This window comes from Harpegnathos saltator, unplaced genomic scaffold (assembly GCF_003227715.2).
Source record: "Harpegnathos saltator strain DR-91 unplaced genomic scaffold, Hsal_v8.6 scaffold174, whole genome shotgun sequence".
In the NCBI taxonomy this organism is placed as follows: domain Eukaryota; kingdom Metazoa; phylum Arthropoda; class Insecta; order Hymenoptera; family Formicidae; genus Harpegnathos; species Harpegnathos saltator.
Window position 1 is genome coordinate 444,029 of NW_020229955.1, and position 27,445 is coordinate 471,473.

A 27,445-nucleotide genomic window follows, 5' to 3' on the forward strand; every position below is an offset into this window, starting at 1 on the left:
CACACACAAGTGTTAGGATGATTTGGTTGACTCGAAAGGGGGTGATTTAAAGAAAAATAAAGAGCTTTTTAAACGAGCGGTATATAATTTACTCTCTTCGCTTGCTTATAAAAAAATATATATACTATTCGTACATGTTTATTCGTTAAACGCCTATTATAGGTAACAATGTCAAGGCATTTTGCAAGTATAACATGTAAGAAATTTTACTCTCATTCTTAAAAGCACAGTGCGTCAGTTGAGGTTTTTGACCCTGTGACAATGGGAGGAATGACACTGTGAGCTCTACAATAAATATATTTTCGAGAATTCAATTTAATTCTGGTGAAATATTTTAGCCGCTTTCCGTCGACGCATATAGAACACTTTTAATTAAGTTTAAAATTTAATTCTTATATTATAATTATTTTACTATTCGTGCTGAGAGAGGCAGCAGGTATACGAACCTTTTCTTCACCGGAGTTTCGTTACGCAGTTTTCGTTACCGGACTTTCGTTACTGCAGTTCATCACGTCACATACAGACGTCACACAATTTAATACTATAATATACAATAAATAGCACCATTTTCCTTTAAAACCTTTGTTTGTGCATACGCCGTTGATTGCATTATCGTTCTTGAAATCGTTCTTGTTTGATTTCTTCGCGAATGAACTTGAGACACGTATTCGGAATTCTCGTTTGTATCGTACTTTGTACGAGGAACATCTCACTACGAACATTCGACATTCATGATCGACGTCATGAGAACGCTTAAAGATGACTTTATCTGCGCACTGAGTTTCAAAACGGTTGAAATACTTTTTTTTTTTTTAATGTAGTATGTAAACGTTTTAATATGTATAGTATGAATAGTTTTTTTAAAGTTTGTAGTATGATATACAATCGAGAGATGATTCAATAAGATATAATGAAATATTTCTCCTTAATATCCAGAAGTACTTTCATTAGAAGTGTTCAAACCGTTTCGAAACTCAATATACGAAACCAATCATTTTCCATGCGGTTTTATAAATGTACAAACAATCACTTTCGCGATAAAATATACAACAGTAATATTTTCCTTCCTGTAAGTGCGTTTCTATAATATTTCGCAGCGATAGTGTGCACATTCCCTTTATGGCGCCTTCCATCATCTGACGGATTCCGTCAGAAACGTTATCGTACTTTACGTTATCTTCTAATGTACATGTTCACGTCACGTAATAAATGTCCAAGTCTTTTGAGTACTTTGCCTGTTTCGTAACCTCTATAAAAAAGAAATAAGACAATTGAGATAGTTAATATATACCTTACACTTCATTATCCCTTCGTTCTAATAAGCTAAATCGCTACGAGCGAAAATGCTGCGACTTCTCTTCTCTCCTGAGCGACGGCAAACTGCTTCACGTAGATAAACATACAGCGAGCGAAGATCTCGTCGCGATTCGCGAGAGCGAATTTGAATCGCGATCTCTTTCGTTCACGGTAATATCTGGCCTTTCTTAATTTCCAGGACCTTTGGCTTATTACTTATCCTGCCTGTCGTCAAAGTATCACCCCTCCCAGAGAAGTAATCCTCGATCTCTTGTAACGTTCTACCTTTGGTTTCCGGAAGACATATGTAAAAGTATATCGTGCCGAGCAGCGAGATACAGCCGTAAAGGATGAACGTGCCGTGGCGAGTGAGCGAGCTGGCCAAGAACGGATAAGTCTTCACCACCATAAAGACGAACGAGTGCGCCGTCATGGTGGTTAAACCGCCAATAATGCCACGCACTTGTACAGGATAGACCTCGCCGATCATTATCCACGGTATCACTAAGAAACCTAACGTACAAGCCACCGTATATGAGAATATACACGCCACCGGGATCCACGTGGCGACCAACGGCAACGCATTCGTGGTCCAGTAATCCTTCAGCCACATGTAGCTGCCCAATCCGACCATGGAGAGGCCGCAGCCGATGGACGACACCATCGTGAGCGGTCGTCTGCCGCATCTTCGGCAGAGGACGCAAGCTACGATGGTAGAACCGAGCCGTACTAGGCCGAGGATCACAGCCGCCAGGTATTTGTTCAAGCTCGCGCCTGAATCCTTGAAGATCTCGACGGCGTAGAAGGTGATGACATTGGTGCCCGACCACTGGTAGATCAAGAAGTAAAGGAACAACAGGGTGAACGGCTTGAGCGCGTTCGGCTTTAGCAGGGCGCAAACGATTTCCCGGAAACCGGTCAGCCGCTTAATGTTGTTCTTGTTTGAGAACTCCAATAACGTCTCCATCTCTTGATTTACATTGTAAGTACTGCCGCGGAACTTTTGCAGCGCTTTCTTCGCCTGGTCCGGCTTGCTGCGCGATATGAGGTAAGACGGCGTCTCCGGGAAGAGGAACATCAGCAGGAGGGCGGTGAGAGGTAGGATGCCGCTAATCGCGGCGCAAATATTCCATGTGAGTACGCTGCCCAACGCATACTCGATCAGCACCCCGGTGCTGACACCGACGCTCGAGAACGCGGTCAGCATGCCTCGTAGGTGCGGCTGCGTCACCTCGCTGGTGTACACGCGCGCCGGTGCACCTACCATGCCTGAGCCGAGACCTACGAAGAAGCGGCCGGCGTATATCATGCGTATGTCGCTGGCGAAGGCGATCAACAGCCAGCCGAGAAGCGCCGGGATCTCGGTGATGATGAGTGAGCGTTTCCTGCCGAACATGTCCATCATATAACCGGACATGAGGCAGCCGATCGGTGTGCCGATGGATGACATACTAGCTGAGAAAGGAGAAAGAAAAACTCTTATTCTTCTCATCGTCATTATGTGTCAGTGTTATCGTTAAAAGAAGAGGGAGAGAGAGAGAGAGAGAGAGAGAGAGAGAGAGAGAGAGAGGGGTAATATTAAAATTAATATTTTTGCGGACCCTCTCTCTCTCTCTCTCTCTCTCTCCCTCTCTCTCTCTCTGTCTTTACAATATTAATGTTAATATCGCAAAAAATCGAAAGAATTGAAATTAATAATATATCTAGTATATATTAAGAAAATAATAGAAAAAGTTTCCTGTTGACAAGGCAGTAAAAAATAATAAAACATTATTCCTTTTACGTACCGATCCACGACTCCTCCGTTGATCCTTCGGTAATAGGAATGGTGCTGTTTGGCTCTTGAAGTTGCGGTAAGGCGATGGCAGAGAAGCCGAAGGTCATGCCGGTGTTGATGGTACCGAGCTGGGCGACCAGCGAGGCCAAGACTTGTCTGACGGCGCTACCTCTGAGCGGTCGTGCGTCTTCGGGATCATCGTGCGCGTCGCTGCCGTTTGCAGCTTTCTCGTCATTCGGCAGCGTGGATGGCTGGAATTTTGGAACTAGCGCCGAGTCCACCAGCGACGTCTTCTCGGGGTTCTGTGTACCGCAATTCTTCCTGTGGGAGCAAAAAAAAAGAAGGTCGTTACATAAAGCGAATCACACGAGATCGTCACAGGATTGAAACCGTCGAGTCACGACGATTAAGAAAAAGAGCGCGAAAGGAAATAGAAGTCAAAGTGACAAGCCAGATTTTTGCATATACGCGTTTTGCGATACGCGTTATCGCGTGCACGCGCGCGGATGCGAGCTCATAATAATTCAGAGTGTGCCGTTGCGTCAGGCGAGAGCGACAGCACACTCGTCGCGAACGATGCTAATTAGCGACTTTTCGTCACTCAACGACGGCGTCTTATTTATTGGTTATTGTTGCACATCGTGGTGATGACGATAATAAAGATACGACGAGCGTGATGACACGTGAATCGTGTATGCAACCGACCGAAGTTATGTACGTATGTTTCCGCGAGGATGTATTTGCGCAAGTCAATTAGAGCCGAGCAGATAACTTCGTCGAAATTTTCGTCACTTGACACCCGTCGAAATCTTTCCGAAGATTCCGCGATAAACTTTGTCTCTATCTAAAAAAAGAAAAGATAAAAAAGAGGCGAACGACAAGTTGCATCTTGCATGAGCGACACAAATAACTACTCGTCGTTGTTATTATACATATCGAACCGGTAGAAAGATAACAACAATTATTTGTGCTTCCCGCGAATAACGCGACGAATGTCGGATACTATGAAACATAACATCCGTCTGGAAAACTTTCCGCGGCAAGAATAGGAGAAAAGCACGAAGTGATCGATCGTTCGTCGGCAACGATTAGTCGCGAGAACGATCCTCGTAAAGTTTTGTAGCTCTCGCGCTGGCAGAGCTCTCGCGACGACCCCCCCGTTTGGCCCCCCGTGACTCGATGATGATACTAAAATTAAAAGCGACCCTATTTTTCTTTTTACAGCTCGCCGAACGGCGAGACACTTACAGGCGCTTTCGCTATCGGTGTGTCGTCGAGGAGGAAACGAATTTCGTCCGAATGACTCACGAACGAATAACTCGCGGGAAATGTCGGAACTTTGAACCTCGCGAAGGCACGAATATATAGGAAGTCGGCGTTGAATAGTCGATGACGAGCGACGTACTTCGCTGCCCGGCAAAGTCGCGTTTTTATTGGCGTATCGTGCGGACGAGATAGGCGCGAAGAACTCGCGCACCACGATATACTTCGTGATACAATGTAAGTTACGAGCGTCGTACAATAGCCTTACTGTTGTCGGGACGTCACGAGCGTAGCTCCGTCCGACTCGCGAGGATGGCGAAGGAGAGGAGCGATAATTAGGCTCGGTTTTCCGCGGAGATCGCAAGGTCGCATCTCGATGAGCGACGCGATCACGCCGGGTTTCGCCAATGAGAAACGGCGAATCGAAAAAACGATGTGTCGCGCGTATTGACCTCAGCAACTTGGCAATTTGGTAATTATTCATTAACGGGGAGGGGGGGGGGGGCGGGAGAAAAATTTTCAGTCGCGTGACGAGAAAATGGCACGAGGCCCAAAGTAAAAGACAATATGCACTGATAATTAACTCCGCGACAGTTAAATGTATCGCGGAGTTTCTATCGCACGCAATGTTTCTCCGTCGCGACTTTGACATGGAAATAGTAATGAGCAAAAACCGAACAGACAGGAAGAGAAGAAAAGAGGACGATTGAATTGTGAGCGATCGCACGAAGTGATCGCGCGCGCGCAGTAAGACTTTATGTAAATTCGTGATAATACGCACGACATCCTTCCGCACCGCGCTTGTATTTGTTTATTTTTTTTATCGGGAACGAAGGTAGAGCGGATGATAATACACGTACAGCAACTTGTTGTTTACCCGAGACATCGTGTCCTTGAAAAAACCATACGTTCCACGTGGAATTTGTACTCGCGCATGTTCGTATCGTCGTGCCGCGTAATTGGCGAAAATGTTCAAAAGCAAATTATCAGCGAATGTCACGCGCGTTGCGCAACCATGCGCGATCGAGCCGTGAACTTTCCTTAGGTTAGCCACTCTTACTCTCGCGATGCACCTGCGATCACCCGCCTGCGGAGATCCCGCCGCGACGGTACGTCGCCAGTGGCTAATTCGCCACTTTCATTAAGTGCTTGCAAATGAAGGTAAAGGCAAACAGCTGTCCTCGAGAATGTGGCCACGAATCCGATCGGACGAGAGCAAAATTTGCATAGCGGAAATCGTGACTGACAGCCGTATTCTCCAATCTAGCGGATTGGGTCATTTGCCAAGCTGTCGAGTCTCGTATAATTAAACGCAAATTACCTTCGTCGAAACTTGATAAAATTTTTTACCTCTCAGTAGCGATCGTGTAACTTCTTTCCTGAAGAGCGGGGACATCAAAGTTTCACGTAAAATCAACGACTTCGGCGATTATGTAAATTTTGGAGCAATAGAAATGTAAAGTCATTCAAGTCAAAGGAATGACTCAAAACTCTTCACTCATCTTCGAGGAAAACTACATAACCGCGGCCTTGAATTACTTTCGGCAGTTTCGTTCGATCGATCCGCGAAAATTCGGTCATTTCCGAGCAAAGATCCTACGAGTGTAGTTTGCGTTTGCTTCAATATTTCTATATTCGACTAACATAATACAGCGAGATAGTAATATGTTTACATTAAGAATAAAAGAATTAAATTTGTATATATATATATATTTTTTTTTTAGTTACTTAAGTTCAATTAATAACAATCAAATCAGGTTCGAGATATTGAGAATCACGAAGGATCATGAATATTTATGCATTTGTCGAGAGACCCACACATACAGGATCTTCATCTTTAAACTAAAGAAATTTAATATCAGTCTTCGAAGGAATATAGAGAGGGGGGGGAAGGGGTAGAAAGAAGTTTTCGCTTCGCAAATTTACGAGACAGCGTCTGCCAACGTGCTTCGCGTTGTTCGCGAGTTATCGTTGCCAAAGTGACATTTGTCAACAGAAAGCGTCGCCGTCCGTGACAGACAAAGCGCTTCCGAGATGATGATTCACGCGTTCGTGCGTGGGCGGATATGTGTTGCAGATATTTTTTATTTCTCCGCTTATGTACCTTGACTTTGAACGTGCTGATCGCGATCGCGAGCGCTGCGCGAGCGAGCGAAAACAGCGTTTTACGGTTCACCCGCTTCTCGTTCGGTGATGGCGACCGAATTAGAACGAGGGATTTCGCAAGGAGTTTTCCATCGCGTCTCAACCGCGTCCCCACCGCGTCGGAATTTTCCGCAAAACTTCCTCACGTTCGGCGTTCGTTCGGCCGCGAGGAACAAAGCGGTCAAATCGAACATACGGCTCACCTTCAGCCGTGAATAAAGAATATGGAAATGGAACGGCTCATGAAATTTATCGTCACTGATTCGACATGTTGCCGGCCTCTTCCGAGGCCTCTCGGTCAAGTTTATTAGCGAAATGATAAGGAGAGAGAGACAGAACTTTGTGGAATAGAATATATTTGTTTTATCCTTCCTCTTTCCACCGGACGAAACTGTCACGCGCTCGACGAATGAAAAATAATTATGTCGGGAATTTATTTATAGAGAGGGATTATCGGCTGATCTGTCGTGAAAAAGAAACACAACACGTGAAAAGCAAAACACGCTTTTTATCGTATCGTGTATACATATATAAAATATTTAGAACAGCTGGCGTTGTCGCTGCGCAAGAACCAAACGGCGACCAAACGGCAGTCGCTCCGGCTTCGAATCGAGGAAACACCTTTCCGCGATTACTTTTTATCGCGCAGATATCAACGTCTCATCGTTATCGAGGCGAAACATCGAAGCAACGTGCCCGCCCGCCCGCCCGCCCGCACATACCATTCCATTGCGATTTCTTTTTATTTCTGAACAAGAAAAATAAGCAGCGAATAAAGACCTCTCGCTGTCAGACTTGCGAGACTTGCGAGAAGGTGATGAAACCAGGCTGTCTCGAGGAGCCAAGGACGAGACTCGATCAGCTGACCGAATAAGTCGTGCAAATGCGGTCGTCTCCAATCCGTTCTGGGAAGTTCTTGGCATAATTCGTCAGGCCGTGCCAGAACGAATTCGTGAATATTGGCACGAGCCACGAGAAGTCGCGACGAAATCGCGGAATACTTTTATGATCCATGCGCATGCGCATGCGCGCGTCGCGCGCGATCGGCGAAGGTTCAAGTGCAATAAAGCGCATGCAAATTACGTTTCTTGTAGGTGAGTATTGTATTTGATCGGGCGATCGGACGAACGGACGAGCGAGCGAGCGAGCGAGCGAACACATCCCTGGTATTAATAGACTAATTACATCACGCCGCTTCGACGAAGGCAAATACAAAGACGCGCCGACGAAACTGGCGGCTGTGAAACTGTCTCTTTTTCTGTCTCACAGCAACAGCAGTAGCAGAAACAACAACATTGTAAAACGCCGTGAGACCGCGTGGTCGAGGCTGCGAGTGCCCGAAGCTGTAGGGTCGGCTTGACTTCACTGCAAACCCGAGTGTGTTATTCTGACACGTATAAGCTGAAGCTTTCTTCACGCGTTTCTTGTCGTGTCTGAAATCACTGTGTCATTTGATGCATTTCGATATTTCACTTAACGCGTTTAAACGCGTTAAACGACGTTATTTAAGACGCGCAAGATACGCATAAAGGAAGCTAGCAGCTTATACAGCGTCAAAATAACACACTCGGGTTTGCGGTGTTGACGAGCCCTCGGTACCGATCAGCCGATCAACACGCGTGAACGCGTGATCGCCAGCGTACTTTGCACGCGGTGATCTCCCCGAGAGCGTGAGTAATCCTGGCAGCCAACGTGTGCTCCGCGTGTGCAGGAAAAACTATATACCACAGACCAACTCCGTTGTTCGCCTTTGTCCGCGGACAGCGTCCACGACGTCGCGTCGAGGTTGCCGAAGTTCAATGTTACTCTGCGCGCGATACAGCGTTGCATCATCGAAGATATTTCCGGAGCGCGAAATGAAGAAGCTGAGTCTCCCGCGCGACGACGTTCGGAAAAAGTGTGTCGGAAGCTCGCACCGCAACGTTCCCTCTCTCACTCCCTCTCTCTCTCTCTCTCTCTCTCTCTCTCTCTCTCTCTTGTTTATCGAGTGTTTTTACAGGCAATATACTTTTACTAGGTGCGCAACTAAGTTTCCGGGTTTCACACATGGATGACGCTAACGACACATGTAGTCGACACACGTGTCTGAAGTTGTGTTTTTTTTTATAGCTTGGACATCTGTTAACAATAACCAGTCGTAATACCAACACATATCGCAACGCAAAAATATTTTTTCTAACAACCAAGATATCGAGTTTCGCGCCAAATAAACAGCATTTGCGGGAAGCTTTGCTTTTCTGCTTTAACTTGAAAAAAAGTGCAGCTGAAGCACGTCGTTTGCTTGAGGAGGCCTACGGCGAACATGCACCGTCGAAAACTACCTGTGAAGATTGGTTTGAAAGTGTGGCTTCAGAAGTGGCGATTTCGACACTGAGGACAAGGAGCGCTCCGGAAGACCAAAAACAAGCCGGAGGACGCCGATCTGCGAGCGTTATTGGATAAAGATGATACGCAAACACAAGATCAACTTGCGGAGCGGCATTAAACATGACTCGCCAAGATATTTCCAAACGTATTTACATGCCATGGGAAAATTTTAAAAGGAAGGAAAATGGGTGCCGCCTGAGAGAGACAGATGGAAAATCGAAGAGCCACTTCCGAAATTTTGCTTTCGCGGCATGAAAGAAAGAGTTTCCTGCATCGAATTGTTACTGGCGATGAGAAGTGGATATAAATATTCGAGAATGCCAGACGCAAAAAATCGTGGCTTTCACCTGGCGAAGCATCAACATCGACGGCACGGCCAGATCGCTTCGGAAAGAAGACAATGCTCTGCGTTTGGTGGGACCAGAAAGGAATCGTGTACTATGAGCTGCTGAAAAGAAGCCGGGCGAAACTGTCAATGGGCATCGCTACCGACAACAACTGATCAATTTGAACCATGCATTGCTCGAAAAACGGCCAGAATGGAACGAGTGATATTGCAGCACGACAACGCTCCGTGCCATCGCACTTCCATCGTCCAGGACACCATCGAAACGCTGAAATGGGATCTGCTACCGCACCCGCCGTATTCGCCAGACCTGGCCTCTTCCGATTATCACTTGTTCCGGTCGATGGCGCATGGCTTGGCTGGCCAACACTTGGCCAATTTCGAACAAATGCAAAATTGGTTGGACGAATGGTTTCGGTCCAAAGACGCGTCGTTTTATTCGTCGCGGTATTCATGTATTGCCAGAGAGATGGCGAAAATGGCAAAAATAGCTAGCGAGGGACGATACTTTGAATACGACATTTTTTGTATTTCTCTTGAAATTTTCCATTTTTCGTTGATCAAAAAAAACCCGGAAACTTAGTTGCGCACCGAAGTAGCATCACTCGTGTGTGTCCGCGGAAGTAAAACAAATTTTTATAACACAGAACTCCGCTTTTTTCTCTCCCAGAAATATCTCCTCCTCGTGAGTTTGTGTGTAAAAGTGTCAAGCGAACGCCAGAGAAAAGTGAATATTTTTGTCAGATATTCATTTCATCTTTCGTATCTTCGTGTAAAAATTGAATATTTTGTAAAGCATCCGAGCTGGCCGAGCGTCTGTCGTTCGAGTATCCAGATAATAACCATCGGGATATCTACATATCCGGGTGATACCCAAGATACCAAAAAGCACTCGATATTGCGACCTCACCACTTTTGGAACGATTCGTCGAATGATTTCGAGGGGTTCCTTCCTTCGATCGCCGAGCACAAAGTCCGCGATAGCGATGAATGTCTCCCGTTCCCGTGAGCGCACCGTGTGGCGACGAGTCACGAGTTCGCGTGTTCACCGCCGACATACAGACCCTTTATTATTATCGCCTAATACCGTATCATTACTAATTTACGTTCATGAAGGGGAAGAACAAATGTCGTTTCTCACGAGAACTCGCAATAGTGTCGTTGTGACGATCGTTGTGACGGACTGGACGGAAAGCGGCTCGACGCCGCGTTTCGTCCTTGTCGTCGTCGTCGTCAAATTGTGCTTCTCTGCACTTTGCATTCTGCATTTCGAATCTCGAGATGCCGTTTGCGACTAATAAATTGTTTCTCTGACGGAAGACAGACGCGAGATCGATCGCGTCGAGTAAGTTCGAGGCCAGGAATTATCGCGACTGTTTCTTCTCTTTTTATATTTGAAAAAATCTTATCTCGTGCAGATGCAATCCGTCGTTTCCTCATCGGATCAAATGATAAAAAGCATAAATATATTAAGAGTGTATTCGATGACCGAGTGTTATCGAGCTAGTTGATATATAGCCGGATGAAAATAAATAATGTTAGGTTGCCCGCACACGCACACAAAAGTTACGTCATTCTCTTACTAAATTCTCGCAGGAAATTTTCACCAGACATCTACAAAATACCGACTCATATTGTTCAATTTATTCGTAAACACTATGATCATCCATCGGTAATCTTATTTTCTATTTTATTTGACAAATGTCCGACACGATGTCCGCAGCGTGCAGCATTCGACACGAAAATCGCGCGACTACTTTGATCAACAATCAAAAGATCAGATAGCTCCGTATCGTTAAATGCCCATTAATACGTGTTGACAACTACCCGTCGATGCGGGAGTATGCGTGCACGCGTGTGCAGCAAGGACAGTACTGTAATTGCAATATTGACAATATATCGCAACGAGCTAATCGAGCACCAGTCATTCATTAGTGATGATATTAACCGGTGCGTTATTAATAGACTAATTGCATCATTTGTAACACGCGTACACTCTACGCGTGACCCGCTGTCGATCGTATTTTTCTTTTCTCCCTCCTTTTCTTCGCTGTGTCTTTCGCACCGCTCTGCAAAATTTTTCAAGCGTATCAAGAGTCATTCCTCGCTTTTTCACTCCGATAAAAAAACAGCGCTGTTAAAAAATATCGCACCACCGCGTCGTGTCCTAAATGCGCTTGATGACGGCGACGAAGAGGCCGCGTGTTCCTTTTTCTCTTTGCGCGTTCGATTATAGCCTCTTTATGCCACATTCTATTTTCACATTATAATTCGCGGCATACAATTGCGTAACTTGGTTCACATCGAGCGCCGCACTCAAAGAGAACACGTCCTCGTGTTGTTGAACGAACAGAGACCGGGGCGTTTGCATTTCCAGAGCTGTGTGACATTCTCGTTTGAAAAATCCTTCGATTTGCCGCCCACAGGCGTAGCTCACAGATCGACAGTTGGAAAGAGAAAAAGTCACGGCGAACGAGATCGAATTTGTTCTGGCTCGTGCATATATCTCGTGTGTAATAGGTGAACGAGGTGAGGAGAGTGAGAGAGAAAGGGAGGGATGAGGAAGGACGTTTGATTAGGTTCTATTAGATTGGTGCTAAAGATCTGTCGTGTTCGCCAAACAGAATAGAAATTGTTCAGTCTCGAAGAATTAATAATTTTTACGAATGAAAAATGAATGATACTAAATCGATATATTTTAATGGAGAATTTTCTCTTTTGATACTGATATGATATTGATCAGGTTCTATCTATTTATCAGATTGGTGCTAAAGGCTTGTCGTGTTCGCCAAGCAGAACAGAAATTGTTCAGTCTCGAAGAATTAATAATTTTTACGAATGAAAAATGAATGATACTAAATCGATATATTTTAATGGAGAATTTTCTCTTTTGAATACTGAAACTTCTCGATGGACATTTAATTTAACAGAAAAATAATGTATTTTTTGTATCAACCTAATGTATGCGTATTACTCGGCATGACGCGCCAGAACGTCGTTTCTACCGTTCTACCGTAGCCGGAATTGCAAGCAGCTCGGAATAGCAGAGCACTTGTTGATCGCGCGTCGCTTGCATGTTTTCGCGACGTCAATCTTCAACTTCGCCCGGCGTTTTCACTTCCACGAGGAGGCGAGAATCTTCATTGACCGATTAGCATGAGAACAATCGGAGCGCGATACGGTAACAAATAACACAAGGTTCTGTGCGTGGCGTTTTCGCTGATCACGGCTGATCGGTGAATCGCGGATTTTCCCAACGCGAAGAGAGCCGCTGGCCGAGCCGTGCCTGCCACGTGCTATCGACGGTCCGGGACTGATTACACCGATATCGCGCGATATACGCTCGTCTCAAGAGGGAGAAGCCAAGGAGGAGCCTGTTTTTTCTGTTTCTGCACTTGGATATCTCCTTCGCATAAAAAAAAAAAAAAAAAAAAAAAAAAAAACTGAAACGACGGGAAGAGAGGAAACGACGAGCGGGAAGACGGTCGAGAGAAAGAAGGTCTCTTCGCAGAATCCAAGTCACAATCGGCGGCCTCTCGACAATCGTCTTTTCACATTGACATAAACATTCATACGTCGTCGCCATCGGGCGACACACGCGGAAAGGAGCGGCGCAGGACAAATAGAGCGAAGCTAATGACGAAGGACTGATAACACACGTGTCTACTCACTCTGCCATGATGCGCAAGTCGCTGTGTGGTCGAAGCTATCCGCGGGGAAGACCTCGGGCTCCTCGGCAAGATAAGTAAGGTAAGGTTAAAGTGAGGTATACAATGCGTATGTACAAGTATATATCACAGTCCGCTGATCACAATGTTATATCACGACGGGGTCTACGGCTCATCGTGCGTGCGTGCGTGTGCGCGCGCCCGCGCGCGCGTGAGCGCCTCTTCTTGGCCCCTTTTTCTCGACGATTGCGATTTTTCTTCGAGGATGCGGGATCCTCGAGTCCCTTATTCTCAGAGAGAGCCGAAAAATCCGATTGTGCGGCCGATTTCGTAAAAGCCCACAAGCGTCTTTCTCCACGGACGATTCATCTGCATGGACCCCGCCGTTTTTTCCGCTCTTCTCGTTAGCAACTTATCCGACTTGTACGAGCTGTCTCTCTCTCTCTCTCTCTCTTCTTTTTGCCTTTATCGCGCTTCCTCGTGGTAAACACCGCCGTGGAGAAACGGACGGACTCTATAGTGTGTTGCTACGTGTGTCAAGAGCAAAGTCAAATGATATGGGCACGAGTACGGCACTCCGCGTACGTCACGGTGCGCGCGGAGCGAGTGTACTAGCGATTACGAGCCGCCGATATTTTATACACGTGCCCGGCGCGCAGGCGCAAAGCGCGCGTGAAAAAGGTCGCGGGAGTAGGAGACACGCGGCGCGAATTCCGTCCGCCGAGAGAAGAAGGTTAGCATCTCCTCTCTCGTGTCCCAGGAGGAAGTTAACGAGCGAAATGGAACAACGATGTCGTTCGCGATGCGATATCGAAGAGTCGAAGTCTCGGGGGCCGTCTCGGCCTGAAATTATGCACGAGTACGCGTGCCCCGTCGTTTTGCCCCGAAAGAAAGAGGGACAAAAGGGACGCGAAGGAAAGTTAACAGCGCAAGCGAGAAGATCGTTCGGTAGATGTGAGAGCAAATCTTAGAGAATGACACGATGGATATAATTAATAACGAGCAATATATGACGCATAAGTATAACGCATAATAATACAGAGATTAACACTGATTTGTCATTCGGCACGGCGATGACCGGCGCTCGTATCGTATCGTCGCGCCGCATTAATTTACGCCGGTGAAACGTGATCGCGCCTGGCGAATTCAATAAGCGGCCAATTGCGGAAGATGATAAGTTTAACCGATAGTTGTATGCGTTGAGAAACGTAGATATTTAGTTACGTGATTTTAGTTACGGAAGGTTTAGTTGTAAGCGCTTGGGACCAAAGAGGCCTTACGCGTGTTAAAGCGTCGTAAGTACGCGCTCATGTGCGTTGTCTTCTAACGACGACACCTCGCTCCCTGGAAAGATGCTTCTTCGACATCCAATCGCACAGCCAATCGTGATTCTGAAAATCACGATTGTCACATAAAATCGTAAGATGAAACGCGTGATAATTAAGTCACGGAGACTAAAGGTCGATATTCCCGAAAACACGTAGAGATAATGAAATGCGTGACAGTATTAAGAAATTGTCCATGATCGACTGGTAAAATATAATCTACTTCCAACTGTTATATCGATAACGATATAACAGAGTCAGCTTTGGTATCACCGATACGTCCGATTGTCTTATTATTTAAGAAGAATATTGTGCCACATCTTGTTGTGGCTGTATAATCACGCGTCAAATTGTCACGTTTGTTGCCCGTCGTGGAACGCTAGTGAGAAATATTTGAATGTTTCCCCATACGTTTGCGCAAAACGAGATAAATCCGTCCGTTAATAGCTCATAAATTGGAGCGTTAGTGACTTTAATCAGCGAGACTAGGCGAGCCGTTTGTCCCCAAAAGAGCAAAGAAGTTATGGCGCGCGCGAAGAAAAATATCTTGCTCAGCGCGCGACTCTCTTCTCCTACGTGCGTATATTTTTCGTTTTTGTTTCTTTTTATTTACGTTTATTCGGAAACAAGACGAAGGATTTACGGCGACTGATATACAACGTCGTGCGGTATTCGCTATCGGTGAATCGCACGGCACGCGACTTGCGACGCGACAGATGAAGGAATCCGTCGCAAAAAAGCAACAGAGACTGAAAAGTAAAAGTCAAGAATGCGTTCGGACGGATTAAAGCTCCCGGATTAAAGAAGGAAGGAATTGCGAATGCATATGGATGCACACAAGTATGCACACGTAGCGGTTTTTGCAAAAAAAGAAAAATAAGAAAGACGTACACACAGCCGCGATTAGTCAGTCAACGATAGAACGGCATTAAAATGAAAAATGGATGCGTACTTGAAGAAATGATAATTAGAATGCTATACGATATATACGATAGATACGATTTCACGGAATAGCAAGCTGATCATTTAATATTTATAAGCGACATTTTATCGCGAGTCTGCTAGTTTCTGCTGGTATGTTATCTACTATAACGAGTGAACGAGCGAGAGGGAAGGAGAGAGAAAGTGAGAAACGAGAAGTAGAAAATAAGAATTAAATTCTCCACTTTACTAAGAAGTAAAGACACATATGGATTCGACAAGAACTATCACGTAACTGAAATTTACAATAACGCTACGCTACGCAGAAGCGGAAGGTGAGAATCAAGCGATCGTTTGAATCATGGACTTGATTATTTTCTGGTCACGTCTCCTGACCGCGTCAGCCATTAACAAGCCAATTATTAATGCACTCGACGACCAGTAATACTGAATAGTCAAGAACGGCGAGCCTGACGTCGCAAAAATCGCAATAGGTAAAAGCAATAGGCGGACACGGAGCGATAACTCGAGCGGACGATTACGCTACTAATGAGAACTTCAGTAAACAGCGTAATCGCGTTCGTAATGACGTTTGTCACGATTAAATAGCAGTCGCGGCAGCTCTCCTCTTGGTGTGATTCACACGTACACGGCGAACTATCAGGTCCCAAATATCACGCTCAAACGAACTAGCCGATGCTGTTAATAGCGAAAAACAATGCAAGTGCTTTCTTCGAAGAAAGCTTTTCGCAGAAGCAGAATGTAGTACTCCCTAGAGTACCCCGGGGGTCTTTCTTAAACATTTCAGGTAGCAATGTATTTTTAAATACGCGAAAAAAGCAATTCCGATATAGCATAACCGAAGGCCGGACAAAAATGAAGTTGTAAAAAGAGAGAAATATTCTTGCAGAAAGTAAAAATCTCCATTCAATTACACAACTTCTTTTCCGTGTACGAATATAAGATTAAAAGCGATAACGAATCCTTGAAGTCACCGTCGACGTGCTTAACAATGTTGACCAACAAACATTTATCGGAACGTGGACGTTCTATCTTATCCAAATCGGGAATATGCAGAAAGATTGTGAAAGAGCCGCGACTATGTTTTTCGCTGTTTCAGATCGCGGTTATCGGCGAATGACGGCAACAATGCGGCGACGACGACGACGACGACGACGACGACGACGACGACGACGACGACGACGACAACGACGACGACAACGACGACGACGAGAAGTGATAAAAGCGGCGTTTGACAGCCGAATACTCACTTCGCAGAGAGCAGCGGTGCAGGCTTGTTGCTTTCGAACGTCTCGTAATTCCTCGTCCCGGACATGACGGCGAAGAACTGAACACGTTTGTGACCAGTAGTGGCCGATTAAATCGTACTCGGTGCTTTATCGGGCCCGCCGTCACGAGTTTACCGTTATCAATCCGAGCAGTCATGTGCTCGTCGCGTCTTATGCGTCTTGTTTTCTTTAATTTCGCTCATTTCCACGCCGCCGCAACGACGTTTACGTTCGTTGCGCGCTTCGCGACGAAGGTGGCGCGACACGCGGCTGACTTCGAAACGGAGCAAAGGGACTCGCGATTGTTCGACTTGTCGCGATTTTCTTCCTGGCCGAAATTCCACAATACGAATATTTTCCATTTCGAAATGGAGATCCCTCGGTACGATGGGCACTGCACTTTTCTTCTTACTTTTTATAAAAAAAAAAAAAATAAGAAAGAAAGACAATAAGGTAAAATAAAAGAAAAATAATCTAAAATAACCGAAAGAACTGAAATAAGTAAGTAGGTCTGAAGTGACTAAAGTCGTCTCGAAACAACTCATCTGTTAGACATAACAGAGAGAAAAAAGAAAAAGATACGGAGAAAAGGAAATGAGAGAAAGGGAAGAGAGGAAGGAACTGATGGTGAAAGAGCTCGAAGTGATTTATCAAATAGATACATAAAGCGAGATAGAGACAGAAAACACAGCAATGGGGGCGGGCGTGATTTACTGTTATTTATTTGCTCTCTGCGCGAATCAGCCGCGAAACACGTTGCGACGTTTACGCCCGCGCGTTCTTATCGGCGGCGCGAGCGATTACAGACTGCGTGCGATCTCGTCGTCGGTAGATTAAGATATATTACGGGGCACGTAATTTGTACGCGCGGTTTACTCTCGCGTCGAACAAACACGCGCTTAAGCCTCGTTCCGTCTCGCTCCTCGGGACTTCGTCAACGACGAAAAGTAGTTCCGTCAATTTGAAAGCCGCGCGAAAACAAGGAAGGAGAAACCATTATTGACCTCACGGATTTACAATTGATACCGATGAAATCTCGATGAGGTAATTAAGAGAGCTCCGCCGATCTTCATTAATCTTTCTGTCTGTATGTGTGTGCACACACGTTAAATTTAAGCGCGGGAGATGTGTTACGCGAAGCCTGCACGATGGAGAGAGATTGAATTTGAGATACTCCTGCGGTAATCACGACTAGATGATCGCTAATAATCTGGGAAGATGTTACTCTCCGAGCAATTGGATGCGCACAAAGTTACATAAAGCGTAGCATTTCGTGATTCTTCGGATGATTAAAAGCCACCGACGATTAAAAAAAGCGCGTTTCGTCCGGCGAGGTGGATTCGAGGTGAACGATTCTCAGCGGGCAATGAATCATCATCCAGCAATTAACTGCAACGATTCTCGCGTGAGATTGCCGTCGTCGCCGGGAAGACACAAGACCGCACTCTCGTTCCGCGAATCTCGCCCCGCAAATTGCCGCGCGAATATTCTATCGATTACCATCGCTGTCGGCTTCCTATAAGCGACTAGTGTCGCTTATGCAACTCGATCGAGCTGCTTCGCATTATTTCGTTATTGCAAAGCGACACTTGGCAAATGAAATACACTTGGTAAACAACACGTGATAACGAGCTGTGCTCGCTGAGGGAACATCGACGGACGGACGAGCCGGGAGCGGTTTTCCGGCGATTCGATCGCTCTCCGCGGGAAAAACCGATTCCAACGACCGGAAGAGCGGCTCTTTTCGAACCATATCAACGATTACATCGTATTACATACCACACACGCCGGCCGTAGTAATTAGTCAATTGAACGGCTCGTTGCGTCTGTCGCGTGCTGCGGCGAGTTAACTCGAGCGGTATCCGCACCGTGACGCACATATAATAATATAAGACACACACACACACACTATATCCGATCGTACTTTGTTGCTCCCGCCGAGCTCAGATAAATCCCCTGGAGAATTCGACCGACGACTCGCTCCGAATAGGGCTGTTACTCTTCGGCAGCTTCGAAGTTCCGAAGCTTCGAATGATCCGGAGCTTCGAAGTCGACTTCGAAACTTGGAAGTTTCTTTTGCCGAAGCTTCGAAGATTAGTCTTTGAACACTATCCACTCTTCGAAGCTTTGATATGTTCGAAGCTTCGAAGAATGTGGGTCGGTTGTTTCTGAGCCTAGTAGCTCTTTGTTTCTGCATGCACGTATTGGGTATTAAACTTAATTTTAACGGGATTCTTTCGTGAAAATGAACGTTTATTTCGAAACAAAGCGATAAGTACATGTTATTCAAAGTATTGTCCATCGTTAGCTACCTAACGATTTTTCCCATCTTTCTAGTAAAAGGCGGATTCCTCATCATTTGTAGTTATCCATGAATCATGAAGCCATTTTTTGATATCTTCTGAAGGACTGAAGTGTTGGGCAGAAAGGGTGATTCTGCATGGATCGAAACAAGTGGAAATCGGAAGGAACAATGTCTGGTGAATACGGCGGGTGGACTAGAACATCCTATCCGAGCAGCTCTAGCGTTTCCTTCGCTCGTCGATTTAGCGACATGTGGCCGAGCGTTGTCATGCTGGGGAAGCTTTGTCGTGTCTTTTGGCCTTTCTCTGGTCGTTTCCCCATCGACTTCGAACGTTTAGAGACGGCCATTTTGATTATATTTAATTGGCTTCTGCCAATTCTTCAAGCGTTTGACATTGATCTTCGTCCAGCAATGCCTTCAACTTTTCGTCTTTAGACTTTTTCGGTTAACCAGGGCGTTCCTTATCTTCCAAATCAAAATCTCCACTTTTGAATCGTCTAAACCAGTACTCACAGGTCAGAGATCGATGGAGCATAATCCCCATAAGCTTCGGAAACAGCAAACGAAGACTTTCAGCTGCCGATTTTTTCAAATGGAAACAACAAAGTAACGCTTCCCGCAAATTGCGTTTCGTTGGCACAAAACTCGACATATTGAATGCGCTAAGAAAATATGTTATTTACATTTGGACCAAATGAAATATACTGATTCTTAAAGCCTAATGACAGGGCTTTCATATAAAGTTGGCATCACTATGGGCCGATGCCATTAAGTGCTCATCGCGCCATCTCTTGTAAATCCTTTAAAATTAAGTTTAATACTGCCCAATACTGCATGCTAGGCCTCTCTCAGTCAAATCTTCTACAGATTCCGCGGATAATAAAAGTATAAAAAATCAGACAATATATAATTTTCGAAATTTCAAAGTTCGATGAAACTTCGAAGGTTCGCTTCTTCGGAGCTGCGAAGCTTCTCGAACACGAAGACTTCGAAGAAAAATTACGCCTCTAGTTCTGAGGAGCATTGCTCGCTCGCGTTGCTTTTAATCAGCTTTCATCAGACTCGATTTCTCTTCGATTTCATGCTGTTGCATTTGCAGCGCAACAAAAATCCCGAGACTTGCTTCCCCCTAGCCGATCCTCTCCAGCGCGCGAATGAAAGCGCGCAGCCGACGGTGGTTTCCCGCCCAGTGGAAGAGCACCGATGACACCTGCGTCGACTCCCGTATTCCCATCACGACTCGTGATTCTTCGGCAACAATACTTTGCAGGATGACGTCACGCTGCCATGACCGCGCGTCCAATGCGCGAACAACGACCAGAAGAAAATAATAGTCGAGCGACCGCGGACAAAGTGCGAACGGCGAACGCGGACTTGCAGTTCTCCATTAGGATGAACTTGACAAAGGAAGGAACTTTTCCTTCTCGTCACATCGCAGTTCGCGCTCTCATTTTGCGAACACGGCTGGCATCACGGCGAACATATTTGCGGCGACGAATTACTCTCGCACGGCAACCGATCACGGTGAATTATAAATCGCCCGAGTAAAAGCCCTCCGAATTGGGGGAGGAAGCGCGTCGTTTTTCGACGCGTATTCGTTCGTCTTCCGAGAGCGAGAATGACTTTTATCTCTCGGTCGTGTTTGCGAGGAGTCAAGGCGCGCGATCAGAAGGGGTCAATGGCCCTTTGCTGTTTATTCGTCCCCCCCCCTCCCCCGCTCCCGTGGAAGCGGCGAATCACGTATCGCGCGCGTGCCGCGATTATACAGACATGTGCGTATACACGCGCGTGTATACGCGCGAATCGATCGCGTTCGCGGGGCGAATTGATAGCGTGATCTAATCACCGCGCGCTCGTTGTTTCCAGCGAGACGGAATAATCGAGCGACGCCACGCCGACTCGCGTAACTTCGCCGCGAATTGAGAACCGTCTCAGCCCGCGCCTCGCCTCGCGAGGCCGAATTAACGTCGTCCCACGTTGTGCGTGAACGCGATAAAAAATATATATAAATCGAGTTGACTTTGTAACTGATTGTTGAATGTAACGCGCGCGCGTTCACCCGACAATTAACGTCGTTTTTAATGCATTCTCACGCGAGCTGCGATATAACCTCGACGCTTGTTAGACCGAACTCACTAATCCTTTTAATCATGGCTATCGTGTCAAAATAAAATGTGATTCAATGCGGTATATGATATGATATGATAGCGTCGAGCGGTCGCGAAGCCGCTCTGGAACAGTCTAATCGTAGTAATGATTGTGATCTGATCGTAATAACGATTAGATTCATTTAATAACAATTAGCTGATAATGATTACCAAGAATAAAGATGCTTCTCGTAAATAAGTAAATAAGTCCAGTAAATAAATAAGTAATCGAGTCATATAATGTACACACGTATCCAGACACGATGCGAATGTAATTAGAACAAGTTTTAGAGTCGAAGATGGAGATTATTGAAACTTTCTGAACGATAACCGCGATATAAAATTTTATTATCGCACATGCAGTCATTTTAATATGTCAATCTGTCACTGCGAAAGCTTCACATCAATAGACGGAAATAAATGTGCAGGATCGTAAAGGAACCAACAACCTGATTGAAAGTGTCAAATGTTAATGGATCGATTCCGCTGTTGTTTGCATTCGTTTCTTCATTTCGTCCGCGACTTTTCCCGCCGTGGACGCAACTCACGAATTTAACGTGTCGATGAGCTGCACGCGAGGATGTAAACAATTCGATTCCCTGCCAACTTCGACGTCATTTCATTTTTTGCTCGTTTATCAGATTGTATTATTCTGTGTGTGTGTGTTTTTTGTCCCGTATGACGAAATTCAGTCTCCGTTTGGACGATTAGACTCAACGAGGTTTAGATTCGTGTCAACACGCGGTCCCGATCGATCCCCTCCGCATTATTTTTCTCCAATACCTCTCGAACGGATGGACGAACAGACAGGCGTTTGTTATTGTCAGCAGATAATGGATGAAGTATTTGTGCACGATTAGAGCCCACGTACTTGTCGCTGGACGATATCTGCGACCAGCTGCTTCGTTTTCTACACGAACTTTCGCTCTCTCTCGTTCTCTCTCTCTCTCTCTCTCTCTCTCTCTCTCTCTTTCTCTTATTCTGTCTCTCTCTAGGACGAGTCACGAGATTCGATAAGCGATTAACGAAGGTCCACTCGTGATTAATTGTGTCACGAGTCTCGTGACGCATAATCATACTCGAGAGAGGCGGATAACACGTCCGATAGTTTCAGAAATAATTCACGCTCGCTCGTTTTCCGGCGGACTGACGTTATCGAGTCCCGTCCGACCCACGCAAATATTTGCCGGACATGACGGCAACGCATCGCCACTTGTGCTTTCCTCGCGTCCTTCGCGCACAAATAGCAGAAAAAAAAAACCCAGATAATCGAGATTCGATGATCGAATCAGTGGTCGACTCGCCAGAGGCTTCAACAGACAATTTCAAGAGCGCGGCTGCTCTCAAACGTTCGACACCTCGATGATGACGAACGCACCGGGAAGGTTCTCCCGTCCGGGCGACTTGTGTAATTTAATTAAGACGAGTTCGGAGCCTCGTCTCTCCCTCTCTCTCTCTCTCTCTCTCTCTCTCTCTCTCTCTCTCTCTCTCTCAGCACGACGTCTGCTGCTGCACGCGTTGTTATTGAAATACCTGAGAATAGAACGGCATCGCAAGTGTGTGCACGGTAAATACGGCCCGCGTGCGCGAATTTAGCATTCCGCTAATTTCGCAGGCAATCTTTGATAAGGACGTGAGGATAAACGCGAGGATCAGCGCGGACTCCGGACTCTGTCGCGTTTCGCGGATAAACGAAAGCTCGCTTAAGCGCGATTATTCCTGTCGTCGCGAGAACGCGACGGGAATAATCGCGCCCACGCACCTGCGCTCACGCACTGCGCGACGCGTTTTGCGAAATGCGTATTAACTAAAGTTACGCGGATCACGCGTGCTCGATAAGCGTGACCTAATGCGGGCACAAACGAATCAAAACAAATTTATCATTCCGCCGCAAAGGGCGTCGAGATATCGCGCTATAAGCTATAACGCGTCGCGACAGAGCTCGTCCTTGTCACCGAGAGAGTTCTCTCGTCGTGGAAACGTGTTCTCTTTTTGCCTCAGCCGTGACCACGACACTCGACATCAATTCTACGATTCGTCAATACATTAGCGACAGCCAGATTAGATCCTCGGCCTTCTCCTCTTTTATTCTTTCTTAAGCGAAAACGACTTTTCGATCCTCAGGATCAACTATTGTTAATGCTGCATCGCATTAGCGACACACACACACTCGATGCCTTACCTAGAAGCGCGCCGATTTTAGTTTCGGTTTCATCGCAGTTACACGATATTATTGTAATTGTCTCCGTTGTCTGAGAAAAACATACCTCGAGATATTCTAAAGAATCCCTCTCCGTCCCATGCGCCCCAAAGCTCCAACATCGATAGCGCAAGGTCGACTGGGGTGGAAATAAATTGGAGAGAAATCAAGAGAAAGAACAGGACTGTGACAAGCGAATCTCAAACGCAACAGCGACGTCAATAGTTAATTAGGCGAAGATTGATTTCGACAGATATCCTTTTCCCGGACGTAATTTACGACAGCAGTGGCAGCAGCAGCAGCAGCAACAGAGGCGGCCGCAGTTGCAATAGCAGTGGAAATTCACCGATGCGATTCGGCCGCGCGCAACATGCCGCGTCAATATCGATCGGATTATTTACGGACGAGTAATTGAACGTCGACGGACTTCTGAAACCCGGCCGGCCGGCGCGGCGGATCGGCAGCGCGCGGCTCGGGATTGCCTTAAGGATTTCTGCCGGGTTGAAATAAATTGACACGCAATCGCGTATGAGTCTGCGTATACACACACACATAGATACATACGTATCTATTCTCGGTATACAGCGTGTCCCGAAGCCACTCGTCACTCTTCGACCATGATGAAATCGAAGCTTCCTCAGGATGAAACGTGCAGGATATAATCGTTGGAGCGGTTAGCAATTTCGATATCCTTTCACAGGATTTTCCGACGGGTGTGTTTCATGCAAGATTAGCGAACGGATTGCAACGCGAAACTTATTACTCCCTTATTCTAATTCCTAACAGATCAATGAGGGAGATTGAACGTTCGATCAACGAGAGATGTCCGATGAAAAATGTGAGACGTTTGCCTCCTCGGCAGAGTATTCCCTCATCCTTCACAGCGATCGCTGTGAAATTCTCACCGAAGGATCCATATGCGAAGAACAAGAGTTTTGGGGCGTAATGTATCGTTCGTCGCTCCTCGGATATAAATAGAAGTGGCGAATCGTTCTTCGCGACGCGATGGCATACGGCAGGCGGATTTTTCGCAAATATCAAGACTTTAGCGGCACATAGTTAACGAGAACGCGTCCAAAATTGAATAACACAGGGGAGAAGTGCTCGGACAAATAAGTACCTACCGCGATCGGCAATCGATCCTGTCGGCAGTAATTGCAATGTTAAACAAGAATGCGCCCATGACGCAGAGGAGAGATCATACGAAGCGTTAAATTCGACGGCAAATTTGAACCGTCGTTAAGGGGAGAGCGTGGTTTAGAAAGTTCAAAAAATCGATTATTTTTTTTTGCTTAATTGATAGTAGTACTCTTTGAAAATGTACATTTCAAATTTCAAAACAATATCTCTTAAATTCTGGAAATTACAGCTATGAGAAGCCGAGCGCGCAAAGTAGCCAGGTAACCAGGCCCGTCCCTTTTGTTCAGCTTTTCTTAAACAGTCGTCGGCCCGATAAATGGGTTGTCCCCATCGTATGAGTCAGGGACAATTCAAAGGAAAATGAGAATGTGTGTGTGTGTGTGTGTGTGTGTAAAGAAATTCGAAACGACGCTGTGCGTACTGCATATAATGATTAGTTGAGCTCAGAACGCCGGCACGTTACTACACCTCTATAGACGCCAATTTATTTGTTTGTTTTATTTTTTCTTAATTGAAAAAAATGTCAACATATCCGAAAGGATCTCATGAAAAGCGACACCGTGCTTCGGAGCCATAAAAAAAAATTTCACGGCAATCGTTTTACTAAGGAACGTGAAAGTGAAAATGTGATTTCGAGTGCATCTAAAAGAAAACTTAGCAGTGCTGATAGTCATGACATAAGACGACATTGTTTAGGAGGTCACGCAAAACGCAAACGAGAGTTTTAACTCTACGGTGTGGCGTCTTGCTCCTAAGCGCTTGCATTCGGGCGCCAAAATAATTGAAATTACTATTTTTATTGCTGCTTGCATCTTCATCGAAGGATATTATTCAATATTGAAGATGATGAATGAATTAGAGATCAGAACTGGTCAAAATGCGAAATTTTTTGCTGAATCGTACGATGACTCACGTATCAAGAGAGGAGAGCGCCGCAGCAGCTTAAGCAACACCAAAGAGGCTAGAGCAGCTCGTAGAATGGAATTGATGCAAGAAAACGAGTTCCGAAACGAAGAAAGTAAGGGACTATTATGTGTCTCTGGAATAGCTGATTAGTCTCAGATTGCTGTAAATTTAAAAAAATTACTACTCTTCTTTAAAAAAAAAGCTTTAAACGCGTTTTTCTCAAAACCGTATTTTTCAGTTTTGCGCCGGTGATAAAAAAGAACTACTAGACTGATCGAGTTGTTCCAAAACAATTTGAAAGATTATTAAATCCTCTTCTATACGAACTAAAGAAATTCGGAAAAAAGTGTTTTTAAGCATGTCCTTTACTAGTTAAAGACAAAATTTCTGGGCGAAAATCGATTTTGTTTCTTTAAATCATTGAAAAATTATAAAAATGTTAACTTTCAGTTAATTCTTTTAGTTCATCTACAAAATACGTATGTTATAATTAATATCTTACTTTATTCCTTTTTGTTTCAGACAAAATCACGCTCGCTATTACCGGCGCAAGCAAACACCGTGATTTCTGCAGCGGTAGAAACACTTGCAATTCAACGTCTAAAAAATTCTTTTTGTTACTATTAAAAATTTTATTTTATCTTTCAAGTGTTAATAAAAATGCTGTAAAAGATTCATGAATAGATATCAACTTTGAGTTAAAAAAAAATTCATGAAAAACATGTTCTTTTTGGCCTTCTAAACCAGGCTCCCCCCTTAATCGAGACTTTCGATCACTTCTGATCCTCATTATCAGCGAGCTTCGTGTTTTTGCACGGTCATTGATAAAAAGGGAAGAGATACACTCGTGTACGCAAAATTGACATTTTGCAATTAACAAGAATACCGTCATGATAAAATAAAGTGACAGCGTCCGTATGACACACGTATGACTGGTTTCTCCTCTTTATTGGTGGGATTCATGATCGAAAAAAATCGATTCTTCTTTATTTCGCGATATCGCGAGGAGATGTAAGCGCATCGATTAACACAATGTCTGAGGTATCACGTGTAATCAAATTCAACGACGAATCGAAATAGATACGAAAGATATTAAAGATATTAAAGATATTAAAAAATATGCTCGCGATGAGAGTGAGAATCGCGTAAATGACATTACGTAACGTTACCGAATATTATCGGAACAATCGAATTAATTAATCTGTGATTGCACACGATTCGTTTAAACCAAAATGCATAATACGTGCTTTGAGCTACCTTTCATTCGATACACGTTCCCGACGATCGTAAGAATGATTTTTATCGAGGAGAAATTTTTATTGTCACGAATTCCTCATATCGCGACATACATAACGCGGCATATATTTTATAAATATTTTAGCGATGTACAGTTAAAATATTTGATGGAATATATATACAGGAAAAACGTATAATGTATCTATCAAATGGGTGTATTATATCCATTAATGAATTATTCGTTTTCATAGAAAATAATAAAGTCAAAATTGACGAAGAAATCGAACCGAATTTTTTTACAGACTCAATACGCGAGGAAAACGTCGTCTCCTTGAAACGTTTTACTTCCACCGTTCCGATCTTCTTGCTCTTATGTCAACTTGTAATTACCGTTTTTATCCAGTCGGAGAGGGAGAGAGAGAGAGAGAGAGAGGGAGAGAGAGAGAGAGAGAGAGAGAGAGAGAGAGAGAGAGAGAGAGAGAGAGAGAGAGAGAGAGAGAGAGAGAGAGAGAGAGAGAGAGAGAGAGAGAGAGAGAGAGAGAGAGAGAGAGAGAGAGAGAGAGAGAGGAGAGAGAGAGAGAGAGAGAGAGAGAGAGAGAGAGAGAGAGAGAGAGAGAGAGAGAGAGAGAGAGAGAGAGAGAGAGAGAGAGACTCGACGGTGCCCGAATTACACCGTCCGTTATATTGTCCCTGCGCATCTCTTTCCCTCTCTCTCTCCTATTGTTAATTAGTCGACCGACGCGCGCGTTCTCGCCATTAGCCGGCATCAGTTAATCGCGCCGACCAATCTCGTTAACGCGACGCGCAAAAAATACGACAAAAAATATAGAAATTAACATGTGCACGTGACGAGTCACAACAAAGCGCACAGTTGGACAGTCGTTATCGTTGTGAGACAAATATGTCCAATGAAGTAGCGGAAAGAGCGTCTTTCTAGAGCGGTAAATATGTATACCCGGTGTCCTTTTGATTTCTTCCAAGAGAGAGAGAGAGAGAGAGAGAGAGAGAGAGATCTTCTCGTGGCTTCTCGCGGAGGAACGGACGTTCACGCGGTTACAATTAACATTGAATCGGCCGAAATCAATATCGAACAGTCCGCATCGCCGGATAAAAT

The 27,445-nt window shown here is 45.2% G+C and overlaps 1 protein-coding gene across 2 annotated transcripts; it reads right to left on the reverse strand.

The window, feature by feature from the left end:
• Nucleotides 1–64: 64 nt before the first annotated feature.
• Nucleotides 65–16,469, reverse strand: LOC105189530 (facilitated trehalose transporter Tret1). Of its 2 annotated transcripts, none has more exons than XM_011151693.3 (3): nt 16,380–16,469; nt 3,084–3,394; nt 65–2,751 (listed from the first exon to the last, which is right to left on the reverse strand). In XM_011151693.3, exons 1-3 carry the CDS (start codon nt 16,442–16,444, stop codon nt 1,463–1,465), a joined length of 1,665 nt encoding a protein of 554 aa, XP_011149995.1. In that variant the 5' UTR covers nt 16,445–16,469; the 3' UTR covers nt 65–1,462. The 2 variants fall into 2 exon arrangements, with proteins under 2 accessions (XP_011149995.1, XP_011149996.1); XM_011151694.2 differs by lacking the exon at nt 16,380–16,469 and adding an exon at nt 12,866–13,485.
• Between the last annotated feature and the right edge of the window lie 10,976 nt (nt 16,470–27,445).

Coding starts and splice junctions, on each gene's coding strand:
- LOC105189530 (XM_011151693.3), bottom strand. CDS start 16,444: ATGTCCGGGACGAGGAATTACGAGACGTTCGAAAGCAACAAGCCTGCA. Junction 3,395..16,379: donor GCACCGCTGCTCTCTGCGAA/GTGAGTATTCGG, acceptor TTGCTCCCACAG/GAAGAATTGCGGTACACAGA. Junction 2,752..3,083: donor AACGGAGGAGTCGTGGATCG/GTACGTAAAAGG, acceptor CTCCTTTCTCAG/CTAGTATGTCATCCATCGGC.